The sequence below is a fragment of the Phlebotomus papatasi genome, chromosome 3 (assembly GCF_024763615.1).
Source record: "Phlebotomus papatasi isolate M1 chromosome 3, Ppap_2.1, whole genome shotgun sequence".
Classification (NCBI taxonomy): Eukaryota; Metazoa; Arthropoda; class Insecta; order Diptera; family Psychodidae; genus Phlebotomus; species Phlebotomus papatasi.
This window is the reverse complement of record NC_077224.1, coordinates 81,718,875-81,730,265: the sequence shown is the minus strand read 5'-3', so window position 1 is coordinate 81,730,265 and position 11,391 is coordinate 81,718,875. Positions and strand designations below refer to the sequence as shown.

The 11,391-nt window shown below is 33.2% G+C and overlaps 1 protein-coding gene across 1 annotated transcript; it reads right to left on the bottom strand.

Annotated features, from left to right (window-relative positions):
• Positions 1-3,059: 3,059 nt before the first annotated feature.
• Positions 3,060-11,289, bottom strand: LOC129806045 (heparan sulfate glucosamine 3-O-sulfotransferase 6). Its single transcript, XM_055854361.1, has 2 exons — positions 10,915-11,289; positions 3,060-4,741 (listed from the first exon to the last, which is right to left on the bottom strand). Exons 1-2 carry the CDS (start codon positions 10,924-10,926, stop codon positions 3,641-3,643), a joined length of 1,113 nt encoding a protein of 370 aa, XP_055710336.1. The 5' UTR covers positions 10,927-11,289; the 3' UTR covers positions 3,060-3,640.
• Positions 11,290-11,391: the final 102 nt, after the last annotated feature.

The window sequence follows — 11,391 nt, the reverse complement described above, 5'->3', positions numbered from 1 at the left end:
ATAAGAATACAAAATTGATTTAACCTCAATTTATGCAGAAATGGATACACTGTGATAACCCTTGTACTTTTTTCTCCTTTATTCTCTCATAAAATATTTTAGAGGCAGATTTCCTGCTTCCTCAGATACGGAAAATTCGGGAAAAATGTCACAATTTTTCATTACCATAACTTGAATTTCAGACATTTTTGAAACGTTGTATGAGAGAATAAAGGAGAAGAAAGGTCATCACCGTGTATCTATTCCTACATCCATTTCCTTGACCGAAAACGTGGTTAAAATAACCTCAATTTAATTATATTTGTATAGCAATTTTGAGGTTATTCTCAGCATAATCTTCTTATTGCTAACATTCCAACTAACAACCTAGCAAAAAAATGAAACTCATAATTTCATATTGTGGTTGGTACTTAATCCTTGATTTGTAACTCAAGAATTACTGTGCCAAAACAAAATTTGTGGTTGAGCCTAACCTAAAATATTTCCAACATTTAAATTTAATGTTGAAAATACTTAGATTTTTCGCGTTGTTCCTCAACTTTACGCATTTTACAGAAATTTAAATAACTTCTCACAAACTATTGAAAAGATATTAAGTTGAAACTTCACAATTTTTTTTGGAGGTTAGAGTTTTTCAAGCTCCTGATTTTTGCTACATTTTTATAACTAATATGATCATCTTGTCTCTTCAATTTATCACAATTTAAAAATAGAGATGATGTTTTTCTAAATATTTCGCTTGATTATTTTATTTGGAATTTATTTTTTATTTTATTTTTCTACAATTTGAGGTTATTTATGACGTAACCTCGAAAAAACCAGATCTCTAATAACTTACTCTAATGTTGAAATTAGAATTTGATCCCTATAAATTATGAAGGAATTCCAAGTCTTTTATCATGAACCTATTTTCAATGAAAAGGAAGCGATATGTCTATATTGCTTGATTTTTGAGGATAAATGAAATAAAATTCTTATTTAAAACAAAAATCAATTAATCATAATGACATTAAAAATAATTAAATGAAACAAAAATAGATAATTTCTGTTTAAAATTTCATAGAGGGCGTGACCTTTTTTTGATGGGCAAAACTAATTTTCAAATGGAATTTTCTTAGAATACTCAATTCTTTCCTGAAAAATATGTACCTTCAAAAATTGTTACAATATTGCAAGGATGTCCAATTATTTTTATCACTATTTAATTCTAAAAATGGAATTATTATTTATTGGAAAATTGAAATGTATTGTAATTTTGGCAGTAATCTACAAAAATCAGACTTGTTTGAATATGTTTAAATGACTCTTTCTTAATTTTCTTATTCAGCTTAAAACTTGGTTAGGAATGTGAGGTTATGTTTAGCGTAACCTATTGAAAATTCTTCACAATTCTTTAAAGTTAAACTGCTATTTTAAATTATTTTGAACATTTGAACGATCCCAGCGAATACAGTTGTCTGAAAAAGCTGAATTTTCAGCATATTTTTGCTTAGTTGATCAGCTTACCGGTCAGCAGTTTTCGAACAAAAAATGCTAACCAAATATATGGAAATGACACTGCATAGTTTCGTTTTAAGGTTAGCAGAATTCAGCTGAATTGAAATCGGTAGCATTTGGTGTTCACTGGCATAGATAGAACCGATAGAACGATTGGAAAAATGGTCCGGAATATTTTTTAAGGTCGTCTATTTAACAAAATCGATGCCTCATTCTAACCTTAAACAGGATTAATATGTAACTGAAATTGTAGACAAAACCATTTACTTTTTAAACGTGAAATTAATTTGCAATTTCTAGCAACATTGAATTCCGGAAAATTAATTTAGAGGTTAGCCGACTTCTTTTATACTTGACAAAAATCAATTAAAATATTTTCAAAATATTCTAGAATTGCATATTTACTTAACTATTACTAGATTATCAAAGCTAGAACTTCAAATAAGTTTGTCTAAAATTCTGCATTGTTGGAAGTAAAAAAATACTCTACCTAACCTCACATTGTAAAATAATTCACGAGATCAATTCCTAGCTAAAGTCGATTTACAAAATTAAATGATACATTGGACTTAAAAATTGCTGACCAAAACCATAACTTTCTTCAGTTTTGGGTTTGAGGTTAGGTCCTATATAACAGAGGTTAGCAAGAACCGTTTAAAACCGAATAAACGTCAAAATAAGTTTGTCCAGGTAGCATTTTGACCTTTGCTGTACAATTTTCATTTGACGTTTGTTCATTTTCAAACGGTTCTTGCTCACCTCTGAATAACCTCAAATTAGACGATGGTTCTTCAGCAAACAAGAGAATAATGCCACGTAAAATATCTTGTTTAATTGCAAATTAGTTACTTTTGTTACGGCGCTATGACACTTGCACATTAAAATTTTAATGTGATTCACATTAATTGTCGCTTGTGAGCGTCCAAATATGTTATTTGTGTCTTTGAATCACTTAATATTTGGGGTTTTTCTATTTATTGATAAAGAAGTGGACTTGACCTGCAAAAATAAGTTTAAATTTACCTAAAGCATAAATATTTTTCACATTAAAAAATTAAAGAGAAAATCGCACTAATTTTAAGCATTAATGCTATAAATCAATTTATATCAAATTTTGCGGGCCAAGTCTACCTTTTTATCAATAAATAGATCAAATTTTGAATATAAAATTATTCAAACACACAAATTACACATTTTGACTCACACCAGCGACAATTAATGTGAATCATTTTAAAATTTTAATGTGCAAGTGTGATAACACAGTTAATCTACTTGACAAATAAATGAAAAAAATTAGCATTATTTTTTCTTAAAGACGCATCAAATTGTAACCATAAAAATTTAAAGTTAGATTGTTAAATTTCTTCTTGATTTAGATTGGCTATTTCATTTATTTCACACTAAATTAAATCATCCATGATGCATTTTTTACTCAAGATATGATTTCTAGGTTAGATTTTGTGCTTTGCAAGGTTATGTTTCAAATAATTTCAAAATTCTGCTACCTTGAATTGTCAGAAGAGCATGGTTAATCTCTTTATCGCATTTATAATAATCTGGATTATGGACTATTTATAGAAATTGTGGAATTTTCTAACAAATGTGAAGCTAAGGAGTTTTATATTTTTTAGGTTATGTCCAGTATAACCTCACATTCTCACTGATATTTTCGTTTAAATTTAAATAAAAGGATTATGCCCAATGTCTATAAATCTACTCTAAAGTGAATTTTCTCCCTATTTTCTCAAAGTAGAAGGTAAATTAATTCGGAATAAAAATGATAAACAGTAAAACCTGTTTAATCATTTAGCTTCTACTTAAGGTAACCTTATCTTCATGCCTTAGAGACTAATTAGCAATATAATGTAGTTCCTCCTCCATTTGAGTATACATGAGTACAATTACAGTTACTTGATTCCTAGTATCACGACTAAATTGTCTTCTTTATGCACATCTTCCGGGAAGGTAGTCCCTATATGGAGAGAAAGGAGCAGGAGTCGATTGTAAATGTATCCAAAAAACACTGAAGGAATACCATTTTCTCCCATATAGCAATTGGATTTCTATCTTTTCTTTTGTGCTTTTACGTATTTAGTTTTAATTTATTTGGCACTCCGGATGGGTCTGTGGATATTAAGGACCTCTAAGGCCATCCGAAATTGATTCCGGTGATTTGGTAGAATTTCATATTAAATGGACGATAGAACTCCCGGAGGCGGGAAATTGCATTTTGCTCGATCACCGGGTGATTCCTACCTTTAGTCTTGCCCAGGCAGTGTGGACTGGAACTGGACTCAGACTTGAGGAGGCATGGGAAGCCCTTGGTAGCGTTGAAGTAGAAATGCTTTTCAGTCACAACTCGCTTAAGTCCAAGGAAGTCCTGGACTCGACCAATTTCAGCAGCTGGGTCCTCAATTAGGCGTTCTCCGCTGACAAAGAGGAACTGGGAGAGTGGGAAGTACTGAAGCCACCTTTCGAGGTGTTTGGAGTAGACCCCAATCTTAACTGGGGCCCACTTTGTGTCCACTACTCCCAGAGATCCGTTAACAAAGGCCAGTTCCTCGAATCTCTTCATGCCCTTCTTTTTGCTGGCAGCTTGGGTGTAGTCAGATATTGCTCTGGTCACGGGATCTCGAACAACCACCAGCAATCTCATGTTGGGATTCATGTGGTGGACCCTCTGGGGTACTTCCTTGGTGATGAAGTAGCTTGGTGTCTTTTCCATCGTGATCTGTCCCTCAATTGTCGGCGGCATATGGTGTCTGTACCAGTGTAATCCCTTGCCGTAGTGCCTATCGAAGAAGTGCACTTCGCATCCGGCTGCTCTCACATCCGGATGCAGCCTCACAAATTCCAACAAAGCCCTCGTACCGCTCTTCTTCACCCCAATGATCAGCGTGTCCGGCAACTGTCGACTCGGAACAACTCCCTGTGTCTGCAGAAATCGGTATTTAGGGAAGGTCTCAGAGTCATTGCACTCTGAGCCAGGAATCAGGGGAACAACTCGAACAATAGAGCCCAGGATTCGCATCTCAGGCGCCTCTGTTGTGGACGTTGTTGTGGCATCTGGTGCCTTGACCAATTGTCCGGATTCCCTCCGTAGCGCACGGTTGATGCTGGAGACAAGACACGAGTTGAAGGTGTAGGAGAAGTAGACGATGCAGATGATGAGGACGCAAATAATCGTTCGATTGAGGGTACTAGTCCACCATGGACTCGAAGACATTGTCTCCTCCTTTTTCCACTGCAAAAGTTACCAAGAGGAAAAAGTGTCAGGGAAGTTGTTGAAGCGCGCATACCAATAAATTCCATATAAATATTTCCATTAAAAGTTTAGCCAAGGAACTTGTGCGGAATTTAAAGTATCCCAGCGTATAATCTAAAGAGTTTCCTGCATGCTCCAGTTGTTGAGACTTGGATTTCATTTTAAATATTTAAAAAAATCTTGGCAAAATGCTCTATTTGAATAAAAGTTTTATTGCTTGCGGTAGCCCATTATTTTTTTATTTTACATCGGTTTTATGATTCATTAATTGCTGATTCATAATGAAACCCATTCCGGAACCCAAAGGCCTTTCTAAGAAAACCAAACTTTTCCCAATTGGTTGAGAAATATGCTCCCTGGGAGCTTTTTAATCTTTGAACTAGATAAAAACTGTCAAATTGAAGGAAAATGGCGGAGAGAGATGAAGGATCGGTTTGTGCTAGACACATGTACGACTTAAGCCGAGAGACGGCTTAACGTAATTACAGTGCCCGTTTTCTAATCCGGATAGCCGTAAATAATCCGGACGAGTTATCGACGATTACATTTAAAATCATTTTGAGGTTATGTATGCACGAATATTCAGCAATGAAAATGAATTATCCTGTGATGTTTTTGTTTGATAAATGAAGTACAATAGAATAGAATTCTCTAATTATGTCTTTTTAAACTTCTTTAAAACTTTTATTCTAATTCTAGGAAAAAACCGGATATCTGTCATATTGTATCCCAATCATTCGGATTACGAAGCGGGCACTGTATAATCAAAATAATGATTCTACTACATTCCCATCAGCTTCCCACTAAGCCATCTCTGGGCTTAAGCCGTAAATCTGTCTAGGGCATTATAAAAACTTCAAACTTAAGGCTTAGCCATGTGGCTAAACTTTTATAATTTCTTATTAGTCAAGACTTTTTGGAAAATTCTTACTCAGGATTAAATTTTGACACCTTCGGAAGCTAGATTAAACCCGGCTAAACCTCTAATCTGAAGACGGCTTTTGGATATGCATAAATCCCAATAAATCCTTAAGACATCATAGAACCTATTTATTCTTACAACCTGATTGAATAGGACTTCGTTCTAGAGCGGTGTAGGCTCTTAAGAGAGTCAGACTTAAAAGACTTACCCAAGAAGCATTTTTTTCTGAATATAGTCTTGTAGAATTCCCTAAGTAAGGCATTATAGAACTAAAAATCTTTTTATTTGCTTTTAACGCTCTTGGTTCCATCACTAAGATGACTATAAGTAAAGTGGCGCACTCTTGAGGATCTTAAAGGCTTCTATAGGAATTTCAACGGAAAATTCTGACTTTAAATCTTTAAAAGTGCACTAAAAGACTTGTTTAATACCTGGTTCTATAAGACAGCTGTTTTGCTTCTTGGGTAACCATATGGCTGATTTTTCTTTTCTCATCAGCCTATATTTTCGGAAAATTTTGGATTAAGATTGGAGATTAAGGGTAGACAGCTATTAAGTGATTGTGATTTGCCTAAAATATAAAATGGGAATTAGTATTTAAGACATGTAGAGAAATTCTATTCTATTTTATTAATATACACAGAGTTTTCCGATATTCATTTGATTAGAACCGAAAATTACAGATGGAACTCTATACGAGAAGGTGCATTTTTTGATTTTCTGGTGTATTTGACAGCTGTCACCTGCATATCGGATAGTTCTGTGTAGAATAGAATTTTTATTTGGGAGAAGCGAAATAAAATGTAATATTCGAAAACTGGTTACCTTCTTCTCTACAAATTTTTTTTAACCCATTTTATGCTGAAGCTGTGCGTGTTTTACAACCAATCTTAATCATTCTATGCTGTATAATGTCGTATCTGATATTTATTTAGTTACTATGCTCAAATAGAACTAGAATGTTAAAGTCTCCACAATTTGAGGTCACGAGTACCTAATATTTTTTCCTTACCAAAAATAATCAAAAATGGATTGAGGTAATGTGGAGCAAACTGTTCAAAATTTCCTACAGAAGATGTGCAGATGAGTATAATTACCTTAACTAAGATACAGATACTAAAATTTGATACCAAACATACTTCCTAATAAGGAATCAGAAATGCTAGTCAATAAAAAGCATTCTTTTAGGTACTATCAAAATTTAATTTTTAAATTAAGGGGGTTTCCTTAATTACAAAGTCAAAGAGGTGTATATTTTTTATTAATTAAATAGAGAGATAAACAAATTTGCCTACCTGCAAGAGATTTTTTTCAAATGAGTCTCCGTAGAACGAATTCCGCGAAGAGTAAAACTAGTCAGAACGGTCAGAACAAAAAGATTCAATTGTTTAAAAGAAATGCTTTATAAATGAATAGTACTTTGGGCCTCAGTTTTCCAATAAATTTTTAAAATATTCAAAAAAAAAAAAAACTTTTACAAATTAAATCAACGTTTTTCAAAGTGTTTTTGAATTTCCCTCGTCACTTTTTAATACATTTAGATGTATTTAAAAAAAATATTTCACAAACAGATTAAAGCTTCCAGCGACTAATTTTTTTCCATATGTTTTTAATGAAGTTAACAAACTATATTATTTCATTTTAATAGCTAGTCGAATAACTAAATTTTTCTGAAGAGAGCCATGGGTCTAAGAATATAAAAAAATTACCCGTCAAATCATTGCTCTACCTGCCGATTTTACTCGGAGGTTTTTTGAATTTTAACGGTATATTCTAGTACATTCAGAGAAAATCTGCAGATTCTCGGCAGAATTTCTCCCTAGAAAATCTGCATAACCTCCATTACTTCACAAAAATATTGTTAATTTATGAAGAAACTGTAGAAGTTATAAAGAAAATTGTATGCTCTGCTTAACAAGCATTACCGAGTACACATTTTAGATAAGTAAAAAAACTGCGAGCAAAAATACTAATTTCTTAAAAATCACCAATCGAATGATACAAAAACACGAAATTTTGGTCGACACTCTGTTTAAAGTTTTCACTTCACTTTTCTCTACTTGTAACACGGCGTCGCAGAATTCTTTATTTTATATAAACACCGTGATATCACTAAGAATAACTCTATAGAATTTTGCAAACTTCAGTGAAAAATTTTTCCATCTCTTCTGACACATCTTGTCTGGAAAGTCTGGAATGTAGAAAAAATCTACAGAATATCTACAGAAATTCATCAGAGATTCGTCATAAATCTGCCGAAATATTCTGACGAATTTTGTCCCAAGCCCAAATAAAATTCGTAAGAATATCTACAGAATTTATCTGCAGATATTCTGTAGAGGTGTAGATTTTCTCTACAGAAATCTTAAAGATATCTGCAGATATTATTTGACGGGTAGTTATCCGAAGCTTGAGTCATGCGAAGGTAGCTCGTCTTCTCTTAATTTCTTTGAATTTATTTCTACTGTTCTGCCATTGTCTTTTATTATGCCTTTAGCACATCTTTTAGATCGATAAAACTTCATGAAATCGAAATTCGCATCATTTTCTTTCTCAAAAGATTTACATAAATCTATTCCACTCTTTCGGACCCAGAATTGGACTGAACTAAATTTAATTTGGTGTGATGTTCAAAATAAGAAGAGTGCAAAAGAGTAGGATAGACCTTAATCGAATTTGCAAGACGCACGATGGACATATGCGATGTGAGAAGGAAAAAGGATGTGAATTTCGATTTTGTGAAATTTACCTGATCTAAAAGATGTGCCGGAGCCATTATCAATTAAATATTAATAGGGGAAAATGGTTTGTGCTAAGCATAAATCGTCCGAAGGTAGCGCGCTTTCCCCTACGTTTTAAAACGTTTTAGATCAGGAAAACATCTTGAAATCATGCTTAGTGAATGCCGACTTTACCCATTGAATACCACTTGACCCATTGAGGCTAATTCAATGCATAATAAAATTTACACAGATTAATTTTAGATTAATTTTTTAGATTTAATTTTAGAATACAGTAGAGTCTCTCAAATCTGAATCTCTCAAATTCGAACGACGTTTGGATTCAAATTATCAATTGTGAGGTTATGTTAGAAAGTTCGTATTCTTGGTGAATGAAAATCATATTTACGTGCTTCTTCCTGAATGTTTACATACATTATGGTCGTGTAAAATGAAAAGGAAGTATGTTACCACTAAGACTTGCGAGAAAGTACGGAAATTTGATTCAAAGTACAATTTAATCTCACACAAATTTCGTTAATTTTGAAAAAATCGTTCGAATTTGGGAGGTGAGAAATGTCAAAAATACCCCCCGAGCGTTCGAATTTAAGAGACTCTACTGTAGATAGATCTTGATAGAGTTGGTAAATTTCAAGAAATTTCATGAAGTTCCACCTAAAGTAGATGGCGAATGCTGTGAAATTTCTGAAATTTTACCATCTTTAGATCTTGAAATCGAAATTCGCATCTCTTTCTCAAAAGTTTTCCATTTGTCTATCCCATTCTCTGGCACTCTTCTTCTTCTTCTTCTTTTGCACATCACACCAAATTCAATTTAGTTCAATTTAATTTTAAATTCGAAAACTGCGTGAACATATCAATTTCATTTATTGAGCATATCAGTTTTGCTTGTAATGACTCCGGCACGCCTTTTAGATCAGGAAAATTTCATGAAATCAAAATTTACATCTCTTTCCTTAAACGTTCCTCACTCTTTCGTATTCTTCTTCTTCTTTTAACCCTTTAAGGACGATTGGAACACCCGTGTCCCATAAAGAAAATAATTTTTTCTGACTACCCAAAGTTATGTTTTTCTTATGTCTGTACATAATTGTAAAGTAGGAGGTTGAAGGAATCCGCAATATTTTTTGCCAGTCTCTAACTATTTGATATGTAGTAAATATTTAAACTCAAAAATGGCGAATTTTTAAATTCTTAAATTCATAATTGATTTTATTCATTTTTTATACTTCTAATATTTTTTAAGCAAACCCCTTTTAGCAATAAAAACTACAATACTCATACGTAATGTTTTTCATTAAAGCGAAAAATATTATTCATTGGTATTGTCAAAAAAAATTACTTAAATTTTTGGGCTATTTTTGTCCCTATCGTTCATAGAAGCACAAAATACACCGAATCAGATTTTGTTGGACTTTCCAAGGTTAGATGTAAGACTTATCTTTGATTATGTTTCTCAGTTTAATTTTTATTGTTGATTTTCAGTCCGTAAAAAGTGTCTCGTCGTTAAAGGGTTAAATGTCACAATAATTTAAATTTGGTTTGATTCAATTTTAAGTGCAGAAGATTGAGAGACATATGCAGTTTTTTTTGAAAAAGAAAGAGCTGTGAATATTTTGATTTCAGGAAATTTTTCTAATCTTAAAGGTGTACCGTCAATCTGAAAGTCTAATCTAAAGGTGTCGACATTTAGAGGTCCATTTGATCAAAAGCATAAAAGCTATAAGCTATTTTTAGTTTAACGTTACAGTGCATATTGTTACCTCATCAAAGTTCAACATTTACAAAAGATTTTCAGGATTTCCGACTAAATAATTTTAATTGCAAATATTTTAGGGTAATTTAAACTTTTCCCAGTTTGCCATTAAATAAATTTTCTAAAACAAATTTTCATGAAAAGCACATAGAAGTAATTGTTCTGTTTTTGCTTTTTATTTCTCTTAATTTCAAAATACATAAAATTTAAGGGTTTCAGGGATTCTTTAAGCAAAAATACTTCAACTTTCACCCCAAATATTGTAAGTAATTTTCTACAAAATCCCATAAGTTTTTTTTCTTGATAACTTTCCTTGAAAACTGGTAGACGACTCAAGAGCAATTTTGAGGCGACAAATAATTTTTATTTGTGTCATCAAATCTCACATAAATCATCCAAATAATTCGCCAAAGTGGTTGAGAAAGTGTTTGGGCAAGAAGAAAAAAAAATAAGGAGAAGACAGCCCACAAGGAAATCGCGAGAGAAACTGCGTGAAGAAAATTTCCATCGTAAATCATGTTCCTAGAACTTTAGCCTCTAACTATTGCATGCTATTTTCCCTGCTAACCCTCCCCATAAAACCAGTGTCTTATATGCGATTTCTCCTTACCAGCCGATACGAGATATGAATTTTAATCAAATTACAGATCAATCAATATTAGCTTATCGGAAAATCTCCCTCTCGACAAGAGTTTGGAGTGTTTCCCTGTGGAAAAAAAAGCACAATATTCACCTTTTTGTACATTAATAGAGAAAGAGTGTAGATAGCACAGAATGCAATTTGATATAGTTCTTTTCGCGTCTTCACCGTCAATGGATGGTCAAAAAGAGCTTTTAGCGATTCCCTCAAATGATAGAGGCTCGACCAACATCTAGTCTCAGGTCATCGATTTATTCTCCACGGATGTCGTTTTTGAGCTGCGGGAAATTCACTGAAAACAAACTGGACACTGCACTTTCACTGAAATTGATTTCTAGGGAATAGTGTGGACTGAGAGAGTGAATGGAAGAAGTCCAGACAACATCCAATTGTCTTCCATGGTTTACACGAGAGACTTGGAATGTGTACACAGGGATATCCGTCCTGCCACTTGCCTGACACTTCACTGAATTCTCTGCGGAGGAGGACGATGACTCCAGAGCAGAGCAAGCATTAACCATTTTCGCGCATGCTTCCCAAAAATTCCATGTCAGCATGAATGGAACACAA